The 27,061-nt window shown below is 35.8% G+C and overlaps 1 protein-coding gene and 1 non-coding gene across 4 annotated transcripts in view; both read left to right on the top strand.

Moving 5' to 3' along the window:
* Window positions 1–27,061, top strand: part of GSK3B (glycogen synthase kinase 3 beta) — a 210,366-nt gene that overhangs the window by 87,881 nt on the left and 95,424 nt on the right. For all 3 annotated transcript variants that reach the window (XM_029939394.1, XM_029939392.1, XM_029939393.1), the window contains exon 3: window positions 17,204–17,287. In XM_029939394.1, coding sequence (XP_029795254.1) covers window positions 17,204–17,287 — 84 coding nt within the window. The remainder of the gene's footprint in view (window positions 1–17,203; window positions 17,288–27,061) is intronic.
* LOC115293072 lies at window positions 22,389–22,450 on the top strand. The gene has a single exon (XR_003909333.1). It is a non-coding gene; the product is annotated as a U7 small nuclear RNA (small nuclear RNA).

Here is a 27,061-nt window from a genome sequence, read left to right as displayed (position 1 = left end):
ACATATGGTTTCTGTCCTTCTCTGCCTGGCTTACTTCACTCAGCATGACACCCTCAAGGTCCATCCACTTTCCTTCAAATGGCCATATTTCATTCTTTCTCATTGCCATGTAGTACTCCATTGGGTATATATACCACATCTTCTTGATCCACTCATCAGGTGATGGGCATTTAGGCTTTTTCCATGTTTTGGCTATTGTTGACATTGCTGCTATGAACATTGGGGTACATGTGCTCCTATGCATCAGCATTTCTGTATCTCTTGGGTAAATCCCTAGCAGGGCTATTGCTGGGTCATAGAGGAGTTCTATGGATAGTTTTTTGAGGAACCTCCACACTGTTTTCCAGAGCGGCTGCACCAGTTTACATTCTAAGGTGGGTTTCTTATAAATTATATATAGTTGTCTTTTTAAAATTAATTTTTAATCAAGTTTTATTTTTAAAACTTGAGGTATAATTGGCATATGACATTGTAAGTTTATTTTTTTAATGCACTGACAGTGTTTGTCTTTCATATTAGTGTATTTAGGCTATTAATGTTTAAGGAGATTATTGATATAGTTGGATCATAGTTTTGCCATATTTGTTAGTTTTTATTCACTGTTCTAGTTTCTTCTTTTGTCTTTTTTTCTTTTTCTGTTTTATCTGTTTTTACCTGAGCATTTTATTTGATTCCATTTTTTTCTTCTCTCAGAAATGTATTAATCAAAATTTGATTTCTAACTTTTACTTTTGAATATATATTTTTAACTTTACATTATGGAAAATTTCAAGCACACAAGAGTAGAAGTTCCCATCATAAAAAAAAAGTCAAATTTTTGTTATTCTTTTTTCATGCAGTCCCCCCAGCATTTTTTAAAATTTCAGAAATAGAATTTAGTGATTCATCATTTACATTAACACCCAGTGCTCATCCCAAAAAGTGTCCTCCTTAATGCTCCTTGCCCCTTTAGCCCTCCCTGCAACCCAACACCCCACCAACAACCCTCTGTTTGTTTTCTGTATTTAAGCGTCTCCTATGGTTTGGTTCTTCTCCCTCTTTGTTTTTATCTTATGTTTGTCTGTTTTGTATCTTAAATTCCACATATGAGTGAAATCATATGATACTTGTCTTTCTCTGACTAACTTATTTCACTAACTATAATGCAAATGGTAAGATTTCATTATTTTTGATTGCCGAGTAATATTCCATTGTATATCTATACCACATCTGCTCTTTCCATACTTTGGCTGTTGTTGATAGTGCTGCTGTTAACATTGGGGTACATGTGCTCCTTCATATCAGCACTCCTGTATCTTTTGGATAAATACCTAGTAGTGCAGTTGCTGGGTTGTAGGGTAGTTCTATTTCAAAATTTTTGAGGAACCTCCATACTATTTTCCAAAGTGGCTGCACCAGTTTGCGTTCCCACCAGCAGTGCAAAAGGATTCCTCTTTTTCCATATCTTTGCCAACATATGTTGTTGCCTGAGTTGTTTATTTTAGTCATTCGGACAGGTGTGTGGTGGTATCTCATTGTGGTTTTGATTTATATTTCCCTGATGATGAGTGATGTTGAGCATTTCTCTTGTGTCTGTTAGACATCTGGATGTCTTCTTTGGAAAAGTGTCTATTCATGTCTTTTGCCCATTTCTTCAGTGGATTATTTGTTTTTTGGTTGTTGGGTTTGATAAGTTCTTTATGATTTTGGATACTAACCCTTTATCTGATATGCCATTTGCAAATATCCATTGAGTCTACAGTGTACATTTACAACTTTTTGAAGTGTACTTTTAAGTAGACTGTACTACTCAGGGATAGTGCAGTTACCTTATGACAGAATTTCGCAGTTCCTCCTTCTCATTCCATATACTATTACTGTCATTGGTTTCACTAATCCGTAAGCTATAATCACTGGATACATTATTGGTGCTATTATTTTGAACAAATTGTTGCTGCTAGATCAATTAAGAATAAGGAAAGTAAAATATTATTTCTAATGTTCTTACCTATGCCATTTTCCTTATTTCCGATAAATTTTTTATTTTAACATTTCTTGGATGGTGTGTCTACTGTGACAAATTCTGTCATTTTTTGTTTTCTGAGAAAGTCTATTTCTCCACATTTGAAGAATAATTCCACTGGATGTAGAATTCTAGATTGTTTTTTTTCTTTTAACATTTTAAATATTATTTCAGTCTTCTTGTTTACATGACTTTTGAAAAGAAATTCAGTGCAATTCTTATCTATCTTTGTCTGTGGGTGAGGTCCTGACCCCCCTTTCCCCAAGCTTCTTTCAAGATTTCTTCTTTGTTTTTGTTCTTTTGCATTTTGAATATGATATGTCTAGCTGTAGATTTTTTGGTATTACTTTTCTTCTGTGTTTTATGAGCTTCCTGCATGTGTGGTTTGGTATCTGACATTAATTTTGAGAAATTCTCAATTGTTGCTTCAAACATTTTTTCTGATCCTTTTTCTCTTTGCCTTGTGGTATTCTCATTATGCATATGATGCAACTTTTGTAATTGCCTCACAGTTCTTTGATATTCAATTCTTTTTTACTTTTTTCTCTGCATTTCAGTTTTGGAAATTTCTATTGACATTTCTTTTGCTTTACTGGTTCTCTCCTTGGCCATGTCCAGTATATTGATGAGCCCAGCAAAGGCATTGTTAGTATCTATTACAGTGGTTTTGATTTCTAGCATTTACTTTTGAATCTTTTTAAAGTTTCCATCTATCTCTGCTTACATTACCCATCTGTTTTTGTGTGTTATCCACTTTTTCCATTTGAGCCTTTAGTATATTAATCAGTGGTTTTAATTTCCTGGTCTTACAGTTTCAACATCTCCACTAAATTTCCTTGATTCTGATACCTGTTATGTCTATTCACACTTTGATTTTAGACTTTTATTATTTTTTGTTGAAAGCTGGATATTATCAGTAAAAGTTGACCTATTTTACAAATGTTTTTCAGTTTCTTTATTCCTCTTCCCCTCTCATAGGTGAGACAAGAAGGCTAGAGAGGGCTGGAGTTTTATATCTCCCCCCTCCCCCCCACACATAGGAAGCTAGATGAGGTTAGAATTGGATATTTCTTTTCCTCCAGTTCAGTTAGCTCTGGTAGAATAGTTTTCTTTGAAGGCATGTTGTAAGAACAGAATACTCTGGGGTGCCTGGGTGGCTCAGTCAGTTAAGCTCTGGCTTCAGCTCTGGCTTCAGCTCAGGTCATGATCTCATGGTTTGTGGGTTCAAGCCCCATGTAGGGCCCTGTGCTGACAGCTCAGAGCTTGAAGCCTGCTTTGAATTCTGTGTCTCCCTCTCTCTTTGCCCCTCCCACCCCCTCTTCCATAAATAAACAAACAGTTAAAAAAATAGGAGAACAGAATACTCTGGGCCTATTTATAAATGTTTCCTCTCATCCTTAGATTTAGTTTTTTCCTAGATCTTCACTGTAAGGACCTGGTAGCGCTCTTAGAAATAAAACTGAGAAATGTATGGAGGCCCCCTCTGGAGCTTTTAACTCTAAGACTTGCTCAGACTGCTCCTCTGTCAGTTACAGTAGAAGTTTTTCTCTACTGGTACTGACTCTAGAGGCAGTTTCTGCTCCTGGTTTCTGCTCCAATAAACTGTGATTCTGTATATATATGCCCATCTCCAGTTTTTAGGGCAGCGGTTTGCCATGTGACCTCAATTCTTGATGGATTTTTCAGTTTGTTCAGCTCTTACCTTGTGAAGATGGGAGGGATGACTTCCAAGCTCCTTACATACTGGGCTGGAGACCAGAAGTCTTTCCTTTGCTGTTTGTCTTTTTTATTGTTGACTAGAGTTCTTTATTCTGGATACAGATTTCTTATCCAGATAGATGATTTACAAATGTTTTCTACAGTGGGTAGGGCTGTTGGGAGAAGCCTTGTTAGCTATGGTAAGGATTTTGGCTTTAACTCTTCAAAGTGGGGAGCCACTGGAGGTTTTAAGCAGAGAAATGTCATAGTCTATCATATTTTAAAATGTAAGATCACTCTGCCTGCTTTGTTGAACATAGATGGAAGGTGAACAGAGGGAAGGAAGCTGAAAGACTTGCACAGGAGAGGTAGTGAGAAATGATTATATCCTGGGGATACACATACACACCACATGTATTTTTATTGGTTTTTTATATTGAGATAATTATAAATATACCTACAAATTGTAGAAATAATACAGAGGGATACCATGTACCCTTTGCCCAGTTTCCCTCAATGGTAACATCTTAAAAAATACAGCACAGCATCACAATCAGGATATCGACATTAATACAATACAATCCACCAGTCTTGTTGACATTTCTCCAGATTTACTTGTATGTGTGTGTGTGTGTACTTTTATACAGTTTTATTACATGTGTAGTTTTTGTGAATTCACCCGAACAGTTCCATCATCACAAGGATCCTCTTATAACCATACCCATTTTTCTCCCTGCCATTCCTCTACTCTTAACCCCTAGTTTAAACCCTTGCAACAACCAGTAGTCTGTTTCCCATATCTATGAATTTGTTATTTCAAGAATGTATATCGATGAAATAAAATATTGTATGTAACCTTTTGGGATTGTCTTTATGTGCTCAGCATAATTCTCTGGTGATTCATTAAAGTTGTTACATATGTCAATAATTAGTTTTTTTTTATTGCTGAGTAGTATTTCATAGTGTAGTATACTGTGGTTTATCCTTTCACCCATTGAAAGACATCTGGTAGCTATTATGAAAAATATGGCTGTTAATATTCATTCATAGGTTTTTGTGTGAACATAAATTTCCATTTCTATGGGGTAAATCCCCAAGAATGCAATTGCTAGAATATTGGAGAACTTTTTTTAATGTTTCATTTGTTTTTGAGAGACAGAGACAGAGTACAAGCAGGGGAGGGGCAGAAAGAGAAGGAGACACAGAATCTGAAGCAGGCTCCAGGCTTTAGGCTGTCTCCACAGAGCCTGATGCAGGATCCAAACCCATGAACTGGAAGATCATGACCTGAGCTGAAGTCAGATGCTTAACTGACCTCCTGCTCATACCCCAAAATCAAGAGTTGCATGCTCTACTGACTAAGACAGCCAGGCGCCCCTTGGATATATTTTGAAGGCAGAACCCAGGAGGATTTTTGATAGATTGAATGTGAGGTCAGAAAGAAAGAGGATTTAAAGTTTCAAATATTTTGACCTGTGCAGATAGAATAGTGGAATTGTCAATAATAGGTAGAGCAGGTTTAAGGAAGATGGGGAATTTTGCTCATGATGTGTCAGGTTGAGATGATGGTAGATACAGAAAACTATCAAGTCATCAGTTGGTTGAAGATTCTGGAGTACACAGGGAAGATCTAGTCCGGGGATATACAACCAGGAGTCATCAGCCTTTAAAGGCCTGAGACTAAGGGCGTCTGGGTGGCTTAGTCGGTTGAATGTCCAACTTCAGCTCAGGTCATGATCTCATGGTTCACGAGTTTGAGCCTCACGTTGGGCTCTGAGCTGAATGAAAGCTTAGAGTCTGGACCTTCTTCAGGTTCTGTGTCTCCCTCTCTCTCTGCCCCTTCGGGGCTCACACTCTCCCTCTCTCACAAAAATAAATAAAAATATTTTAAAAAATAAAATAAAGTCCTGAGACTGGAAGAGATAGTAGAGATAGCTGAAAAGAGGTGAGAGACCAAGGTCTGTCTACTTTTCTACTGTTTAGGAAACAGGGAGATTAGGAAGAACTAGCAAAAGAAACTATGAATTTGGCCAGGGAAAAAGAAAAAAATTGTGGAGAAAGCATTTTAAGGAATGACCAACTGATAATCTTTTCTTGTGAAAATCATAATTATAGTATATAGGCATAATATAGTAGCCTGAGATTTTAGTTGGGTTGTATTCTAGTGGTATATAGGATAATATGTCTCCTTTCTAGTTTCTTTTTAGTTGGGAAGAAAGAGGTTTTAGAGTTTTTGTTCATGTATTCAGAAAGTGCTAATGGTCCCAGGGAGAAGTTGCTAGTTAATATCCAACTTAATTGTGTACTGTTTCCTGAAAAACCTTTTAAATTTCACACAGAAGTGTTTTCTTTTTTCAAAACTCTCACATCTTTTTTTTTTTTTGATACCTCTAAAGGCACTTATCATTTCCTAATATGTGGCATCATTATTTGATATTCATGTTCTTGTCTTATTTTTAATTATAAATGCTTTCAATACTGAGGTCCTGCTTTATTGTCATTATATTTCCCAAGCGTATAGTAATAAATGAAGATGGAATTGAGTTAACATTTGTTGTGGTAGTTAAGAGGCTGGGCTTAGGAATCTAACACACCTAAGTTTAAATCTTGTCCCTACTCTTTGTAAGCAAATTCCTTAACCTCACTATACCTTCATCCCCTTTGTAAGTACAGATTATATTATTACCTACTTGATTGGTTTGTGGAGAGGATTAAATGAAATCAGGAAGATCAGTCTCTTAGCAGACTGTGTGGCTCTTGATTTTCAGTAATCTGTTGACACCATCGTTATGCTAATAATATCTGTTATATTGACTTTCAAAGGTACGGGTTAAAGAAATGCTGCATTTAAGTTAGAGTTGACTTATATGCTCAAGCCCCTGAAAATTAAGTATTTAAGTATTAAGGACCCTCATTTATATTTACTTTATTATATTTATATTAGCTGGCTGGGAATAGAAGTCCTTTAGGCTCTCCAGGCATCCTTTCTGTGCTGGGCAAGTTGTTTGTGGGGCTCATTGGGAAAATTAGCATGTATGAATCCTTTTAATTTTTCCCTATAAAATGGAATTTCTTTGTAGGAGATTTTAAGCCCACCTGACCATTGTGTATTTTGTAACTAATTTATAATTTAGATTATATATTTATATATGTGTAATTATAGTAATATAAAAGAAAAATGTTGTAGTAAATTTCCAGAACTATAGTTGATATTAGAATGTCCACTATATATCATGTGTGCGTGTGTGTGTGTATATATATGTGCACTAAGTTGCAAAAGAGATTGAATATGTAAGGAACTTTGTTTCCTTGGCTTCTAGAACAGAAGATGGCAGACTGTGTGCCTGTTGCCTTTTTTATAAGTAAAATTTTATTGGAACATACATAGCCACACCCATTCTTTTGCATATTGTTGTTGACTGCTTTTCCTCCATAACTGTAGAGTTAAATAATTGCAACAGAGACTATGGGCTGCCAGCCTGAAGTATTTATAATCTGGCCCTTTATAGAAAATGTTTGCTGACCCTTATTCTGGTGGGGTTTTTTTGGCGACTCCTCTTTTACAGCTTTGCTCATTCTCAGTTTCTTGTATGATTCCTTTTCATCTGTCTGTCTAAATGTTGATACTCTCCAGGATCTTCTTCAGAATATCTTAACCTGTCTTGGGGCTTGGGTGACACCACTGTCTAGGTTTTTACCACCTAACCAGTTTCTTCTTTAGTGTCCTTTATAGACTTTTCTGCTGCGGGAGACTATGGCTACTTTTTTCTTATTTTATCTATTTTAGGCAATTTTATCTATCCTTGTAGCATCAAGAACCAACTAGACTTCTTGCTAGAAGATAGGATGAACATATCAGATAGCTTTCTGGATTATCCATTTCTGTGTCCTTCAGTCATTTCAAGCTAAATGTGACCCAAACTGAACTCATTCCTTCCTTCTTCCAAAACCACTTCCTAGGCCAGGGAACTCTACTGCCATGTTAATAGTCACATGAGTCAGAAGTTTGATAGTTATCACTCCCCTCCTTGCGTTTACCAAAGCAGTAGCAGTATGTGATCAAATAACTGTTGATCTGCCTCTCAGAGCCTTTCTCTTCCTTCTGTCTTGATCTTTCTACCACAGTGCAGGTCCTAGTTTAATTTGTCTTTGTAAAAATATCCTTCCAAAACAAATCTCTTGCTTCGAACATATTAGTGATTCTTCATGGTTTGTAGTATTCAAACTTTTCAGCATTATATTTAAGACTTTACACCAGCACCCTTTCCAGAATTTTTCAGGGTACTAATAAGCAAATTTTTTATAGGTCCAATCCCTATTTACCCTATCGCACTATCTGAGTGACCTGCAGTTTGCATATTATATTGTAATTGTTTGGTTTGCTTACCCATTGAAATCTATGAATCCTTACCCATTGAATCTATGAATTTTTATGTGCTCAAAAGTCCTGGCTTGGACACATAGTTGGCTTCAAAATATTTGTTGTACACATGGAGTTATTTTGAGGTGACATTCTAGCCAATTGTAGAGTCTTTGGGGGCATCTGAATTTACGGTGGAATCAAATATTTAGAAATGGGTTAAAAGAAACACTTTCAGTCCTAGTGTGATTTAGAGGAAGGATGACAGGACTTCAGATAATTCCTTTTTGAAGAAGAAGGTATGGTTTGGAAAAATAGCCTTTGAAGCAAAACTTTTTTTGTTGTTGTTTATTTATTTTGAGAGAGAGAGAGAGTAAGCAGGGGAGAGCCAGAGAGAGAGGGAAAGAGAGAGAATTCCAAGCAGCCTCTACACTGCAGAGCAGTGCAGAGCCCAACACAGGGCTCAAATTCACGAACTGTAAGATCATGACCTGAGTGGGAAACAAGAGCCACTCAGTGCTCTGAAGCTAACTATCTGAGCCACCCAGTGCTTCTGAAGCAAAACTTTTGAAGTCAATCCTATTTTACTAGATTTTATGGTAGGGAAGATCCAGTGGAATGAAATTTAGTAAAGAAGAGAAGATGATAGTCATATGCTGCCTGTCTTACATCTAACAGCATTATTAAGCTTTCTGGTTGTTACTTCACCTGAAAGTTAGCGTTTCCTTTATTGAACTTTACATAGATATGTAAAATACCCTTTAGGGGTATTTGAGTCTGTTCTTTTTAGCTTCTGGAAGATTCCCCCTCCTCCTTTTTAAAAAGTGTGAGATGTCAAATGATATAAAAATTAACATTAGTTCCTGTCTACTTTAGAGGAGGATATGTGCTAATGGCTATTGGTTAAACCAAAAGGATAATTTTTCCTTTAAATGTGCCTTTCAGGTTTTCTTATAATTGTGTGGTACTTATTCCATCTTGAGCAGTCTTTTTGCTTTGTCCTATTTTGTTTTAGGTGGGAATGATAAGTAAGAATAGTTTACCTGTAAGTTTTAATCTTTTCTATATTGGAAAAAAATCTGCCTTTGTAGACAAGTTGTTTTCTACAGTGGATTTAAAATATTTAGCTATGATTCTGTAGTAAGAAATAGATTTACATTGCAACCTAGTGCACAGAAAAATAACTGATTTAAGTTTGATGAAAAAGTTCTTATATTAAAGTTCTTATTCTCTTCTCACCCACCCCCTTCTCAATCCTGATTGGCTGAACCTACAGTTTGGAAAATACTGGTCTACAGCAAGTTGTAAGGTAGAAGCAATTACAGAAACAGGGAATTTACTCTGTGAAAGACAAAGTAACCAGCTTTGAGAGTTCTGCTGCTGATACAGAAAGATACAAAATTCAGCTTTTCTTAAGACACATGTATAGTAGGTTAGTTGGACACATTGTGTGACTGTGTTTCTCTACAATGACTGCAGTGTAATATTTTATTTCTATAAGGTAGTTCTTGAAAAGCAGTCTTTTATATAACACTATTGAACTCTAGTTTGCAAAAATAAAAACCAAGGAAGTATATACTAAATTCTGAAATAGTTGTAGGTGCTGCAGGAATTTAGAGATCAGAGAAGATTACTGTGAGTTGGAATGGCTGGGGATAGCCTTGTGAAAGAGGTGAGAGTTGAATAGGAACTTTAAGGATGGTAGAATGTGTTGGGGGCATCTGGATGGCTCAGTTGATTAAGCCTCTGACTTCGGCCTAGGTCATGATCTTGCAGTTCATGAATTTGAGCCCCGTGTCAGCTTCTGTGCTGACAGCTCAGAACCTGGAGCTGCTTCAGATTCTGTGTCTCCCTCTCTCTCTGTCCCTTCCCTACTCATACTCACTCTCTCTCTCTCTCTCTCTCTCTCTCTCTCTCTCTCTCTCTCAAAAATAAATAACACATTAAAAAAAAATTTTTAAAGGATGGTAGAATAAAGGATGGTAGAATGTGTGTAAGTGGGAGGGAGGGGTTAAGCCATTCTAGTGATGATGTGATCAGTGGCTTAGAATTGGAAATGAGATAATATGGCCAGTAAGAGTGAGGTGTAGGATCTAGTTATGATCATATTGGTTATGAGTGGAAGATAAGATGAAGCTGATAAAAAGTAACCAGAATATGAAGTGATTGAGACATTATCTGGTAGGAAATGGGGAAATCGCTAGCTTTCAGAATTTACTTTGTGTACTAAAAACATTGCCACTCCTTATCTGTTTTGGTTGCTATTTGCATGGTATATCTTTTTCCATCCTTTTACTTTCAAGCTACTGTGTCTTTGAATCTAAAGTATGTGTATTGTAGAGAGAATATAGTTGGAGCTTTCTTTCTTATCCAGTCTGACAATCTCTGCCTTTGATTGTGTGCTTAGTTAATTGCATTTTACATAGTTTTTGTTATGGTTGGAATTACCTCTGTCATGTTGCTCTTTGCTTTATCTCTCATGTTTTTGTTCCTCTGTTCTCATGTATTGCCTTCATTTTTTAAGGTGCCATTTGTAGGTCCAAGGTTGATTTTTTTTTTTTTAGCATTACATAAATTATTTTCTTAGTAGTTGCTTTAGGAATTACAATATATATTTATCAGTCTGCTTCAGGTAATACTAACTTATTCTAGTAAAACATAGCACCTTTTTGCCAAGAGTTTCATTTCCCCTCCCTTTTTTCCTACTATTATTGTCATATGCATTACAACTATTTATGTTATAAACCTAGTAATACACTATTATTGTAATTGCTTTATTGTATGTATGTGTGTATATATGTATGTATACATACACACATATATTTAATATGTAGCCTATATATTAGGTTGCTTCTATGTCTTGCCTATTGTGAATGATGCTACAGTGAACATGAGAGGACAGGTATCTCTTCAAGATAATGATTTTGTTAACTTTGAGATATATACCCTGAAGTGTAATTGTTGGGTCATATGGTAATTCTAATATTAATATTTTGAGAAACCTCTATACTATTTTCCATGGTAGCTGCATCAATAATTTAATTTCCTAACACCAGTGTACAAAGATTCCTCTCTTTCATCCATATACTTGCCACCACTTTATCTCCTGTCTTTTTTTTGACAGTAGCCATTCTAACAGGCATAAGGTGATAGCTCATTATGGTTTTGGTTTGCATTTCCCTGAGGATTAGTGATATTGAACAGTTTTTCATTTACCTTTGGCTATTGGGAAAAAGTCTCTTCAGATCTTTGCCCAGTTTTTAATTAGGTTTTTTGTGTTTTTTTTGTTTTTGGTTTTTTTTTTTACTGTTGAGTTGTACCTGTTCTTTATATATTTTGGATATTAACTCCTATCGCTTAGATGATTTGAAAATATTTTCTCCCATTCCATAGATTGCCTTTCATTTTATTGATGGTTGTATTTGCTATGCAAACACTTTCTAATTTGATGTAGTCCCACTTATTTTTGTTGTTGTTGCCTTTGCTTTTGCTATCAGATCTAAAAAAATCATTGCCAAGACCAGTGCCAAGAGCTTACTTCTGTTTTCTTCTAGGAGTTTTATATTTTCAGGTTCTGATGTTTTCCAATAGAATAGCTGATTTGTTTTCTTGTCTGCTAAATCCAACAGCTATGTCTAGCCAGAGTCACTTTCTGTTGGCTGCTTTTTTTAAAATCTAAGAGTCGATTAGCTTTTCGTTTGTACGCATGTTTCACATTTTTTTCTGTTTTTCTTTTCTTTTTTCTTTTTTCTTTTTGACAGTCAAATGTTTCAAGATATTTATTGCAGCAAATCTGGACTGGGATATTTATTTATTTATTTATTTATTTATTTATTTAGAGAGAAAGTGCAAGTGGGGAAGGAACAGAGAGAGAGAGAGAGAGAGAGAGGAGAGAGAGAGAGAATCCCAGGCAGGCTCTACACTAATGGTGCAGAGCCTGATGTGGGGTTCAAACCCGTGAACCAATTGCACGAAATCATGACCTGAGCTGAAGTCAGACACCTAACCACCTGGATTCTGATTTTTTTTTAATCCTCCTGAAGGTTGTTATTTTGGGGTTTTTCTTTTTTTTGTAACTTACCTGCATGTAATATGTAGAATATTTTACCTCCACAGTTTGAAGCCCCCTAAGTTCTGTGTTAATTTTTTAATTCTAATTTTCATTTTTTAGCCTGATTTTTTTCAGGGGCTGTGTCTGTATAGTTTAGTGGGCAGCCAGTTATTGTTTAGAGATTGTGCTCAATTATCTTGAGTTTATAAGGCTTCCATCATACTTTGATGATTCTGTGTGTGGGCCAGGGAGCCCCTTTAAAATTTGGCCAGTTCATTTGTAGGAAAGTGGATGGACCTCGAGGGTGTCATGCTAAGCGAAATAAGTCAGGTGGACAAGGACAAATACCATATGTTTGCACTCATAGGTCTAATAGAAGAAACCTAATGGAGGACCATGGGGAGGAGAAGAGGTAAAGAGAGTTGGGGAGAGAGAGGGACGCAAAACTTGAGAGACTGTTGAATACTGAAAATGAACTGAGGGTTGAAGGGGAAGGGGGAGGGGGAAAGAGGTGGAGGTGATGGAGGAGGGCACTTATGGGGAAGAGCACTGGGTGTTGTATGGAAACCAATTTGACAATAAACTATTTTAAAAAATAATAAAATTTGGCCAGTTTTCAAGTTGGCCTCAGCTTTTACCTTCTTTGAGGCCCAGTTGGGTCCCTCCTACATGTGTGCACAGCCTTTCAGTCAGCCAGGAATATGTGGAGAGCTTATTAAGCCCCTCTGTGCTTCTCACTTCCAGGATCTCCCTGTTAAATTTCTTAGTGGTCTGCCAAGTATGCCATTTTCCACAGTTGGGACTTCATCCTCAGGGTAACAGAGCTGTGGGCTTTCTCACTTTGTTTCCTGTCAGATTTGCCATTTGTAATGCCAGTGCCACTGGATTTGGGTTTTTCTTTTTTATATATGATGATAGCCCCCTCTGTACACAAATTTCCTGATTTTCATAGCCAACCCTGCCTTGGTAAAACTGTATCAGTCTCTGAGCTGTACATTGGTGCTTGGAGATGGTAGCATCCCCTGGCAGAAAGGCCATTGCTTTCCAACTATCCTAACTCTAGTGTCCAGCATCTTTACATGAATAAATGCTACTAGATTTGTTGTTGCCTTTGATTGATTTTCAGAGCTTTGAAATGGTTGTTTTCTACAGTGTTGTCCCATTTACATAGGTGTTTTGAGGGGGAGTGGATTTGCCAATCTTTTTATTACACTAAAGCTAGAAATATTGCCTCTTTTTAAACTGTTTAACTTAGGCCTTTCTCCATGTTTTCCAGGCCTACTTTAATTCACTCTATTCAGGCTTTTGTCACCACTGCTCTACTGAAACCACTTTTGTAAAAATTACTAGCATCCTGCATTTACCATTTCCAATAGTCAGTTTTCTATTTTCATCTTAATAGACCTTTCAGCAGATTCAACATAAATGGTCACTACACTTTTCTGGGAGGGAAAACTTTTTTACTTGGCTTCTAAGATAACATTTTCTCTTGATTTTCATCTTACTTCATTGACTCCTCCATTTAATCTATTTCTTATACCTGTGAATATTTATTTATATTTTCACCTAAACTTCTTCCCTAGGTGATAACCATTGTGTCCCCTTGCTTTAAGTTCCTTTTCTGAAGATGACTCCCAGATGGCCTTTTCTACCTTGAGCCTCATAGTATTTTCACTTGGATGTCCAGTGTTTCAAAATTAATAGATGGAAAACAGAACTGTTGAACCACTTTCTCCATCAAATTTATTCTCTTCAATTTTTAGAATGATCTTTTAAAAAGGTAAATCAGATTATGCCATTTTCCTGATCAAAACTACATTGGCTTTCCTTTACGTTTAGTGTGCAACTCTATTTCCTACCATGATTAACAGGAATTTATGGGTATACCCCTGCCTACCTCTCTGAACATTTCCCCCACCTCTTTTCCTTTACTTAGCATGCTGCAATCACATTATTTTTCTAACTATTTCTTGAATATGTCACATTCACCTCTAGCCATTTATACTTGGAGGTTTCTATAAACTGTAGTGCTCTTATCTCATATCCTCACATGGTTCTCACCTTCATATAATTCAGGTTCGTGATCGTGAAGACCTCCTTTGTGAGGTCAACTCTGATTTCCTTATCCAAAAGATGGCCCCATAGCCCCTTTTCTATATCATGCTCTATCCTCTTTAGCTATGTGAACACATATTGCTTGTTCGTCCCTGTTCTCCATAGACTGTTAAGTTTCATGAAGATAGGAACTTATTCTTGTTCACTGCCATATTCTTAACATTATGAATGATGTCTGGTACAGAATAGGGTGCATAATATTTGTAGAATAACTGTTTTCTATAGAATTAGTATGTCTTCAGTGAATTAATAAAGTGACTCAGTAATACAGGCTTGTGATAGTTGCATAATTAAATGTATTCAGGCATTAACTTTGTTTGCCTAATGTTGGCATGATTATAACTTAGAAGTGTTGCTCTATGAAATTTATATTTTAGTTCTTACTGGGAATTTTAAGATGAGAAAATTTAAGACTTTAAAAAGAACAGAATATGACCAAAGAGTAAGGGTAGATGAATACTTAGGCCCATGTATTTGCTTCACTTATGCGTTTTTTCTGGTAAAAGAGAGTATGCATAATTTCACACACCCTCTGTTACCTGGGAATTTAATAGTTCTCCTTTGTAACTTCATCAACGAAGCTAAAAAAAAAAATAGCTTACTTTAACATAGCTATGTTAAAAAAACAATTTTTATATAATGAGAGGAGTTAGTCCTAGGTTAATAGCAGTTTTTCCACAAAATGAGCTACCTAGATGTGAATTGGCAAAATATAGACATACTTCCAAAGTTAGTACCAGTTTAAAATGGAATTAGGCAGTTTTGAAATTGGTAAAGTCGGTTTTCTCCTCTGAAACAGTCAAAACTTAGAATCTGACTTGAATTGTTGTCTTTTATAAAGCAATTATATACTTAATGTCTGAGCTTCAGCTGTAAACATTTTATAATAAGTAATGGGATGAAAAATGATGTTCTGTAAAAGAATTTTAAATATCACCATATACATAAGCCCAGCTCTCACTGTCAGTTTGTTTGTTTGTTTATTAAACTTTATTTGAGTGAGAAAGAGAAAGAGCGCATGCACATGCACGCACAAGCAGGGGAGGGGGAGAGAGAATATCAAACGAGCTCTGTGCGGTCAGCGGGGAGCCTTCAGCAGGGAGCCTTACGAGGGTCTCAAACTCATGAACCCTGAGATCATGACCTCAGCTGAATCAAATAGTCAGACACTTAACTGAGCACCCAGTCTCTCCTCTCGTGGTCAATTTAAAGGGATAGAAGAAAGTCCTTTCTGGTTTCCAATTTCCTTGAGAGGACATTCTAAAGCTAACATAGAGCCTGTTGGAAGTTTCTAGAGGAGGAATATTTGCATATTTTTACTATCATCTTCTTTTTTATTTTATTTTTTAAGGTTTTTATTTCTTTCTTTAATGTTTATTTTTGAGAGAGAGGGAGCAAGAGCGAGCTTTGTGAGCATGAGTTGGGGAGGGGTAGAGAGGGATGGAGACAGAATCTGAAGCGTGCTCCAGGCTCTGAGATGTCAGCACACAACCCTATATGGGGCTTGAATTGAATTCACAACTGCAAGATCATGACCTGAGCTGAAGTCGGATGCGCAGCTGACTGAGCCACCCAGGCACGCCTTCTTTCATCTTCTGAGAACTGAAGCCCACTCTGCTCTAGAACAGTCTGCTGATTAGGCTCCTCATCTGCTATGCAACCCCCAGCCCCTCTTTTATTTGGCTTTTTAAAAATTTATCCATAAAACATTTTTTGTTCCAGATTCCCAAGTATGTGTTTGTAGCTCTTCTAAATCACTATTTTACCTGAAATTTTATATTTCCTGTCCATATAGCTGGTACTTTGTAATATTTTCTGTTATGTCATTTGGCCTTTATTAACTGTACTTTTGACAGCCAAGTATATTGCTGGAATTTATCTTCTTTGTTAATATATAGTCTTAAAATTTATTATTGCAAAAGCTTATGTTGTTAGGAAGCCATCATATTATTTAATGGTTTCTTTCATGAAGAATGAACATAACTTTGAAACTCTGCAAAGGAAAAATTATTTGTGTGGTCTCTAAGTTTATCAGGACTGTACATTTCCCAAGATGTTCTATTTTAACTCTGTAAAACTTAGCAACTGAGCCTTTCTTATGGGGCTCTCAGATTTGTCTTTTAACCATATCTTGGAAGATAGTGGGGCATATAAGAACTCTTTGCACCCAAATTTATGTGCTTAATGAGAAGTCTGATTTTTATTATAGTTGTGAAAGATTCCAGTAGTAATAACTCATCCAGATATCTCTGACATAACATAGACCACTGCTTCTCAAGCTATTAATTGTGTGAAGTATTAGTTTAAAATTTTTCCAGTTCACCAAAGACTGATATTTTTGTAAAATACAATACAAATCAGTTACTAGAACTGTGAAATTTAAAAAAAATACAAAATATAGGCCCCACTCTTTATTATAAGATTCATAGATATGAAATTATTCTGTTAAATTGCTGTAAAAGATTCTAAGCCCTTATTCTCAATTTCTGTATTTATTTTATTGCAAGGGAATAGTAAATAGTTTATAGACTAAAAACTAATAGTTTGCAGATCAGCACTGGTCTATAGACATTACTTTTATCTTGTTTAAAAACTTGTTATTTTTTTACTTTTTAAATTTTTAATTGAAGTATAGTTGACATATATTAAATTACTTTCAAATGTACAACAATAGTGATTTGACAGTTACATACATTGTGAAATTCTCATCACATAAGTGTATTACAGTATTTTTTACTATATTCCCTGTGCTGTACTTTTCATCCCTATGATTTATTTATTCTACGGTGGGTGCTTTGTACCTCTTGATCCCCTTCACCTATTTTGCCTAGCCCCCCAACTCCTAGACCATACTTTTTAGTAACATATCCTTGGCCTGCTCTTTGTAGTGTTTATTGTTATGAAATTTTAGCATCTTAGTTAATATGGCAAATAGCATTTATCCTTTAAAAAATATTTTCATGTGTTTCCTTTTCAGAACCGAGAGCTTCAAATCATGAGAAAGCTAGATCACTGTAACATCGTCCGATTGCGTTATTTCTTCTACTCAAGTGGTGAGAAGGTAGGTCTTTCAGAAAGTGTGTACTGAATATTGTGATAGAAACTTGTTATTCTAAAAATAGTCCTTGCTCTGCACCCCATCCCCCACCCTGGCCCAATGAGTGAAACAGTTTTGCTAATATTCAATAGAAGAATTCTAAAACACAAGCCCTAGTAATCCTGAGCTCAAGACATAATCATTGACTATCATTAGTTATATTAGAAAATGTTAATGAAGTATAAAGGGAATGATTTTTTAAAATTTTCTTTTTTAGAACATTTGTCTTTAGTTCAATATATACATATGTATATTTTAAACTTTCTGTGTTGCTTATATGCTTCTGGAGCCGCAGGATAGTTCCACTTGTTTATTAGAGGGTGGGAAATGATGTCATTTTGTTAAGTGGAAGTATTGGAGGTAAAGGGAACCAGGAGGACTTTAAGTAGGACCAGAATGAGACTTCAACATTGGGAGGCAAATTTAACCTATCCTTGGCGAGGGAAAAAGTTAGAAAGGTACAGTATTACAGAGCTTGTCATACATGGCCACTCTGTATGATTGCATTTAGTTTTGTGAAATCAAAGGATAATTTAAGAATACTGTGTGCTGCGAATCCCCAATCCTTTTGGTTTTTCTCTTCAAATGATAATAATTCATGTCATTGTGTTCACTGGAGTTGGAAGCACAGAAAGTCTGTTTCTTCTGTTTTACCTTCTTCTTTCTGCCTATTCACTGTCCCTTCTTCCCAGATTCAGTTTTTTTCTTATATTTCTACTTTACTGGTTTGTGGTGAGGGGGCAGGGCAAATAACAAACCACTTCATCTTTTTAGCTAAATAAATATGACTTTGGATTGGTTCATTTGATATTTTGGACCTCAAATTTTGGCATGTACTATTTAAAATTCCTAGATCTATAATCCCTCTTGATTACTAAGCCCAATGTTCTTTTTTACTTCATGTAACTATTTCCCAGTGTACCAGGGTTAAATCATTTTCCATTAAATTTTACTTAAGCTATTTCCTTAGAAATTTTTTTTCATCACAGAGCCCATAATAATGGGAAGACGTCTGTGTATCAAGCAACCATTGTGATATACATCCTGTAGATACATAAATTTTATATATTTGTGTGCGTTTGTGTCAGTCACAGCTAATTTTTTAGCAACAATAAGTAGCAAATATGTTCCTTGGTGACTCTTGTTTCTCAGGTGCTTGTATTAGGGACTGTAAGCCCTTATAAGTATTTGAGCTCTTTTGTTTCTAAAGCCAATTATGAGGTTCATGCCACCTTTTTTTTTTTAACCTAGCAAACTGCGTATTAGTCTTTAATCTTATCTGTTTTGACATGTCTTTACTTTTTCCTGGTCCTTCCCAAATAAAATTACGGAACATCTGTTTTGTTCATAGCACTATTACAGTGGAATTTTGCATCCTCGTATTTTTTTTTGTTGTTGTTAGATGTGAGACATTATAATACGCCAGGGAGCAAAGTAAAGGTCAGAATTATTTGTTCCATGAAACACTGGATTACATGTAGATTCATTTGCAAACAAGCCTCCTAACTAAGCCCCTAAACTTTTCTCCTAATTACTTTATTAGCTCTCCCTATATGGGCAGATACTGTTTTTAGGACTTTATAAATATTAACTCATTTAATGCTTACAAAGATAAAGAGCAGAAAAGGAAGGATATCAAACTTTTGAATATAAGGCTGTCTTTATGGTGGCATCAAAAGGCTTACCTGTCTGGTTTTGGTCTGGTGGAAGCCCTGATCAGTTTGCTGTCACCCTCACTTAATCCTGCCTTAGTAGTAGCGACAGTGGACTGTTTTCTGTGTACCCCAGAGGATGATTTTCCTCCCTGTTGCTGTTTAGAGCTGCTTATTTTCAAAAATGGTCTTGCAGATAAAGACCAATTGAGAAAGCACTAAAAGAGGTTAAACAGAAGGACATTGAACCTCTATTATAAAAAAGAAATATACTTCATAATGTTTTATTTATCTGAGAACTTCTTCCTGAACATTGTAAATTTTCCAAAGTGAAAAACAGATTCCTCTTAATTTTCAATAGCTTCATTAATGAAACAGAAAGAAAGAAAGATATATTGCTGAAAATAATGATCCTTCCTTAACAAAAAGAGAAGGTCTTCTGAAGATATGCAGAAATACATAAATGCAGGACCTCTCATGATCCTCTAGCCACCAAAAAAATGATTACTTCTTGCTCTCCTCACCATCTCCACTTCCATTCTTCTGAATTGTTCTGGCAGGGCTAACATTACTCAAGAGACTGAGTAATAAACTAGTGTGTTTCATATGAGAAGATGGGTTCTGCTCTAGGGTTGAGAGCTCGGATTTGTGTTGTTGTTGTTGTTGTTGTTTTTAAATATTTATTTATTTTGAGTGAGAGAGGAGAGAGTGCTAACTGGGCAGGGGCGAGAGGAAGAGAGAGAATCTGAAGCAGCCTCCATGCTCAGCACGGAGCCCAAGGCAGGGCTCAGTCTCACAAACTATGAGATCATGACCTGAGGTGAAATCAGAAGTCAGACATCATGCCCCATGTGCCTCAAGAGCTCAGATTTGTTATTATCAGTTCTGACTCTCCAAGCATAGGTTACTGAGAGTGAACTTAGAATTATAGTTGTAGAAAGGGGTCTAAATGTCTTAGGAAATTATTACAGATCTTTAAAGTTGATTTCTGTCTGAATAGAAGTATAGTGTACTGTCTGTGTATGTATGTATATGTGTGAGTGTGTGTGTATACACACATATAAGAAAAATTTTGGGAGAGGAAGTAATAAATTAATAGTTTAAGATGTCTTTGGAACAAGCAAGTAGAAATGCCCATTAGACAGATACATGTGTGACTTCACACATGGTGGTGGTGATGGCAGGGAGTGGGGTGCTAAGTGGAGAAACGATATTGATGAAATTGGATTGATAGAGTTGTATAGCCATGTGATAGAGCTCTTAGGAGTTCTGGAAGGAGGGAGAAGGGATGTTTGAGACCAGCACAGTAAAGAAGCCAAGTATTGCCTTCTGGTCCTAGAATGTGTTGAGGGTGAGAAGAGTCTTCACTTGAGAGAGCTGCAAGGAAATTACTGCCTTTGGGTGGGATCCAGGTAGAGCTAGAGAAAAGCAGTTATAAGGGCAAAGGAGTATGAAGGCCTCCATGAAGAGACTGGGATTCAAGAGTTCCGTTTTGGGGTTTCAGAGAGCTTAGGGGACCATCTGGACACGAGATCAGTGGTCAGAACAGGAGCCCAAAGAAGATGTGGGAAGGCAATTAGAGGAATGATTTTAGAAATTTTGAGGATGAGAAAGAGCAGAATTCAGTTTTCCAAGATTATAAGGATGAAAGACTTAGTTGATGTATGAGTTCAGATGTATATGGGAATATTTTGTAAATTCTCATTGTCATAATTATCTCTCTCCCTCTCTATTGTTTCTGTCTCTTTTATGCGTTTTGTCTCACTTCTCATTAATCTCCTCAGTCTACTTTCTGGGTTTCTGTCCCTCCTTCTTGGTCTTTGTTACCCCCTCTTTTCCCTCTTTAACTCTGGTGTCTATTGCTCTCTCTCTTGGATACTCCTTTTATGGATTTCAACCTCATTGTCTGGGTTTCTATTCTGTTATTTCATTGGGTTTCTGTCTATCTTTCATTGAATATCCGATCCTTCTGAATCTTTCTATAGATTCTCAGCTGTCCTGAGCCACCTTCTGGTGTCTCTTCTCTTTGAGCTCTTTTACTCCTTTTGGGAAATTTTTGAAGAAAAAATATTAACCTACTATTGTGACTTTTTTTTTTTTTTTTTTGGAGTTTTTGTTGTTTTGTATTTGGATAAATGATCATGTTCTGGTGCCTAGGATGCCCATGTGGAACAATAACAACTGAAAGGTAACATAAAAGTAAATATTTACATTTATTGCTTTCACAAAGCAAATTATCACATTTATAAAGATTTTCTTCTTATCTCTAATTGATACTGCTCTTCTATTTGCTTGGATCTTGCATTTCTGAAAGAACAAGTAATTAAGGTCTAGGATCATCCCCAAGCTGTTGATGATCACTGTAAACAGGCTCTGATTAAAGAAGCATTATTTTTTCAGTTGTATGTGATATGATGGTGTGATTTTGGTCACAAGGAGTGCCTGGGGTAACTAAACAAGGCAGTATGGTCTGGGAAGGCTCAATATGAAAATACAACCATGCTAATGAACAGCCGACCCCAAAGCCCAATGGTAGAAGGACTTACTAGAAGGAACTCTATGAAATGCACTTAAAACTTGAATTCTGTCTTTTTGTTTTTTTGCACTTTATATAATTTATTTAATTCCAAATGCCATTTTGTTTTTAATTTTGATGTCTTCATCTAAGGCCTTAATGGTTCTTTTTATTTAGAAATATTGTAGTCCCTCCAGATAATCATCCTGAAGTGGTAAGAGACATGGTGGAGGAAATAGGTATTGCCCTGAAGAAGTGCTCAGACTTCACTGTGAGTCTCCTGGGAGCTTATAAAAATGCAGATTATGGTTATTTGGCCTGGTCTGGGATCCTGCATTTCTTTTTCTTTTTCTTTTCTTTTTTCTTTTTTTTTTTTTTTCTATTCAGAATTCCTGAGCCTTAAGTTATGTTTGGGAGAAGAATCTTGTAAAACACTGCAGCATAATATACAAGGAATAGGTATCATGGCCCTGGGAGCATCATTTATTCAAGCTACCAGCATTTAGAATGGAGAAAACAAATTTCTATGGGGAAAACATGATTATTGAAGATGTCCTAGCACTGCAGTGTTAAGGTGATTAGGATCATTTCAGATGATTCCGGTAATATCAAAATTTTTCTAGTCTTTTGTAAGCCATGTTATCAGAGTGTACGTGTAGAATTCCTATCAAGATAACATTTTGGTAATTTTAAGCATGATGTATGCTTGGGGTCCAAGTGGCAGAGATCACTCACTTAGGCCGTGCATTTTGTTTAGAACCAGTTGGTGCCTGTAAGATCATCTAGCTACCTACCTCTTCTTGTTCATGGGTGAAGAGGTGGCCAGCATGACTGGTGGTTTATCAGTGTCATCCAACCAGCCAGTTTATGGGAGTCAGGATCAGAAGTGTGGCTTCCTCAGTGTTACAATTCTTTTAGAATTTGTCTAGCAGGTTTTCTGGTCTTTACCAGAAGATTCCATCACCTCCTCCCCACTTCCTGCCCCCCCCCCCCAAAAGAAGTGTGGACCCCCAAATCCAGGGCAACACTACTTCTCTGGACATAAGTACTATCCTGACTTTTGACTTCTACATCTCTACATACCTTATTCTATTTGTACATGTTCTACAGAATTGTATGAATAATTATTTATAACCTTATTAAATGTTGGAGCTCTCATAATATTTGTAGTTATTGGTTATATAATTATGTATTCTGAGTTGTCGAACTGTACAACATTCCCTAACCACTCCCACATTGTTATTTTTAATTTTAAAATTATAGCTAAGCTACCCTAGAGTTTCATCATAATTTTTGTCCATAAGCAGCACCCTTTAGCTCTGGATGAAGTTAGAATAGGATTGCTGTACAATTTGTCAGATATTTCATTTCCAGTGATCACCGTTTGACTGAAAGGTTATATCTATTTTGGTGAACTTGTCTTTATTTTTTCCACTCTACCATTTTAAAGAGTAATTTTCTTTAGGGATTATAAGTAATCAGCTTTTAGCATATAACTGAGGAAAGGAGTAACCAAGATGACTAAAAGAAGGAGGAATTAAGTCAGAACAGAGACCAAAGGTGTGACTTAATTAGTCTTAGTTGTAGTCTTCTGGTTGGAATTATTAGTGTTTGCTATAGTAAACATCATGTAGTCAATTAGTATATGTTAGATTACCCTTAGGTTTTAGTAACTAATTTAGTTGAGAAAAAGTAGCATTTTCTTCTTGACCAAAGGGAAAAAAATGGGATTTTTTAATGTTTTGAAAGTCTAGGCTTATTTATGATACTTTTGTGAATTCTGAGTACCCTAGAGAATGGTGTTTTTCCAATATCAGTATTCGGCAGTAGAAACTCCTTTCCCCCTAAATAAAATTTTAGGAAGAACTCCTATTCTATAAATAGAACAGATAAAATGCAAAATTGCTTTGATTCAAACTGGGTTATGGGACTGGCTGACTTTGCTTTTCTTGAGTTGCAGCTCACCACTGTAGAACCCTAGGACTTTGAAAGACATAGTATACAAATCACATTGTGTCTTTACAGGAGCCCTAAATTTTTTTAAATTAATTTTTAAGAAAAATTTCTATAAGTAACCTTACGTGTAAAAATATTTACCTGTGTTCATCATAGATTGATTACTTGGATAATAAAGAAATTGCCTTCCTTAAAATAAAATTCTCCCTCTACTTGTATTAGTGACATTTTAAATAGCAAGGATGACAAATTGATTTCATTCCTCATACCAACTTCGTTCTATTAATAGTAACTGTGTAGAGGGCTGTTTGCAGAAGATTCTACCACTGCTTTTGGGATCACAGAGAAGAATGCTATTCTTGTTTATGTACCCTAGCCCTGGAAAAGAAAGGGTAGGAGTGAATCTGTTCTGAAAATTAAAGAGCACTGCTAGGTTTGCATCCCAGTTCTGCCAATTGATAGCAGTATGACTGGGCAAGATATTTACTTTAATAAGCATTTTCCCCCTTCTCATCTGTACAGTAGGGATTTCATAAGAAAGAAGTGTAATAGTGTTTAAGTGGTTATCATAGCACTTGGCATATAATTAACACTTAATAAACATTAACTTACTATTTTACAAATTATTTTTTAATGATAGCAAATATGTATTACACTTGCTCTGCATCAGATATTGCTGTAAGCACTTTACATGTACTTTGTAATTCACTTAAACTTTACAGCAACCCAGTGAAGAATGGGTACTATTATTACTCCCCATTTTATGGGAAAAGAAACTGAGGCAATTGCAGTTAAGCAAGTTACCTGAGAGTCCTACAGCTACTGAGTGGCAGAGTTAGGAGTCAACTCTAGGAAGTCTGTCTCCAGGATCTGAATAGTATGTTACACTATTTAACATAGAATGTAAATTTCTCCAGGAGCAGTGTATTAGAAACGTAACATTTAAAAAATATCTCAGGGACGCCTGGGTGGCCCAGTCGGTTAAGTGTCCGGCTTCAGCTCAGGTTATGATCTCGCGGTTTGTGGGTTCAAGCCCCGCATCGGGCTCTGTGCTGACAGCTAGCTCAGAGCCTGGAGCCTGTTTCAGATCCCTCTCTCTCTGACCCTCCCCTGCTCGCGCTGTCTCTTTCTGTCTCTCAAAAATCAATAAAAAACATTTAAAAAGTTTCTTAATATCTCAGTAATTATTGCTAAGCAAGGAGAGGTTGTATAGTATCTGCTTTGGAGAATTTTTAGAAACGAATAAATAGCCTTTTGTTCTATGACAATAATAGTGGCAGCAGTGATAATAATATCCAAACTTTATGTGGTGCTTACTGTACACCAGATATTATTCTAAATGCTTAAGCTCATGTTTTCTTGGAAGAGTTTGTGAAGAATTATTGTTAAATCTTTAAATATTTGTTAGAATTCACCATTGAAACCATCTGGTCCTAGACTTTACTTTTTGGGCAGTTTTAGATTACTGACTGATTCAATCTCTACTTGTTCTCTGAGTTGAGGGTTTGTATTTTATTTTGAGTTAAATATTTGTGGTGTGTTTCCCTGAATTTATTGATTACATCTAGGTTATCCAATTTGTTGTTACATACTTGTTCATAGTATTCTGCTGTTCTGTCCTTTTTATTTCTGTAAGGTCAGTAGTAATGTTCTCATTTTCAGTTCTGATTTTAGTTATTGGTCTTTTTTGTCAATCTTGCTAAAGGTTTGTCAATTTTTTGAGCTTTTCCAAGAATTACCTTTTGATTTTCTTGAACCTTTTTTGGTGGTGGTCTCTGTTAATTACTGGTCTAGTCTTTATTATGTCTTTCCTTAAGCTAGCTTTACGTTTAGTTTGCTCTTCTTCTTTAATTCTTCAGGATGTAAAGTTAGACTATTGACTTGAGTTCTTCTTTCCTAATGTACGTATTTAGAGCTATAGATTTCCCACTGCGTGCTGCCTTCGCTAAGAAGCAGTAAAGATAGCATTCAGAGGGTGGTATGTTGGATTTTTGTTTTCATTTATTTCAAGTGTATTCTAATGTTTTGTTTTTAAAGAGGGGGTTGTTTAATTTTCTCTTTGCCCTATTGATTGTTTAGCATGGTGCTTCATTATCACAAATTTGTGATTTGTTTTGGTTTGTTTTCCTTCTGTTATTTATTCCTAGTTTCATTCCATTATGGTTGGAGAGATACTTCGTATGATTTCATTTATTTTAAATTCATTGAGATTTGTTTTGTTGCCTAATATATGGCCTTTTCTGGGTAATATCCCATGTGCACTTGAGAATAATGTGTATTCTTCTATTTTGGGATATAAATCTTAATTAGTAGGTAGAAAGATAGACCGATCTTTTGGTTTATAATGTTCAAACCTTTTATTTCTCTATTGCTCTTCTATCTAGATGTGCTGTCTATTATTGAAAGTGGTGTGTTAAAGTCTCCAATTATTGTACAATTGACCATTTCTTCTTTCAGTTCATCATTTGTTATATATTTGATTGTTGTTGGTACATATATGTGTATAATAGTTACATCTAATTGATGAATTGACCTTTTTTATCAAAACATAATGTCTTGGATGCCTTTTGTTTTCTTTATCTTGCCACTGCCCTGGCTAGAACCTCCAGGACAATGGTTGAGAAGAGATGAAAGCAGACATCCTTATTTTGTTTCTGATTTTAGAGGGGGAAAAAGTAGTCTTTAAGTAGACTGTGGGTTTTTTGTAGCTGTCATTTATCAGATTTAGGGAAGTTTCCTTCTATTCCTAGTTCGTTGAGAATTTCATGAAATGTTAGATTTTGTCAGATGTTCTTTTCTCCCTCCATCTGTTGAAATGGTTGTGTTTTTTTGTCTTTCATTCTGTTAAGGTGTTTTACATTAATTTTTTGAATGCTAAACCTTCCTGTCATTTCTGAAATTAATCCCACTTGGCCATGGTATATAATCATTTTATACATTGCTGAATAGTATTTTTTAGGGGAATTTTGCATTTGTGTTCATATGAGATACTGATTAGTAGTCTGTATATGTCTGCCTTACCCCCCACCTTGTGATGGTTTTGCTATCAGGGCCTCATAAAATGAGTTGGGAAGTGTTTTCCTCTTCCATTTTTTTAAAGATTTTGATAAGAACTGGTATTAATTCTTCCTTGAGAGCTTGGTAGTCTCTAATGAAGCCATCTATATACTTGAGCACTTTTGTGGGAAGTTTTAAAATTACTAATTCAATGTATTTACTTGTAATGATGTATTTAGATTTCTGTTTCGTCTTTTGTCCCATTTTGGTAATTTGTTTTTTCTAAATTATCTTATTTATTGACATAATTATTCATACTTTTCCCTTAAAAATTTTTTTTAAAAAGATTCTGTAGATTGGTTGTGATGCCCCCTCTTTCATTCCTGATTTCATAATTTCGAGGGTTTTTTTCTTGGTCCATCTAGCAAAAGGTTCATCAATTTTCTTAATTTTTAAAAAATGAAATCAATTGATTCCATTGATTTGGTTTCATTGATTTTCTTCAATTGCTTTTCTATTCTCTAGTTCACTTATTTCTGTTCTCTTTATAATTTCCCTTCTGTGCTTGCTATGGGCTTATCCCCTCCCCCCACCCCCTGCTTTTTGTTGTTGTTGTTG

The sequence above is a fragment of the Suricata suricatta genome, chromosome 5, assembly GCF_006229205.1.
Source record: "Suricata suricatta isolate VVHF042 chromosome 5, meerkat_22Aug2017_6uvM2_HiC, whole genome shotgun sequence".
NCBI lineage: Eukaryota > Metazoa > Chordata > Mammalia > Carnivora > Herpestidae > Suricata > Suricata suricatta.
Note: the sequence above shows the minus strand (reverse complement) of the source record. Positions and strands in the feature narration are given on the sequence as shown.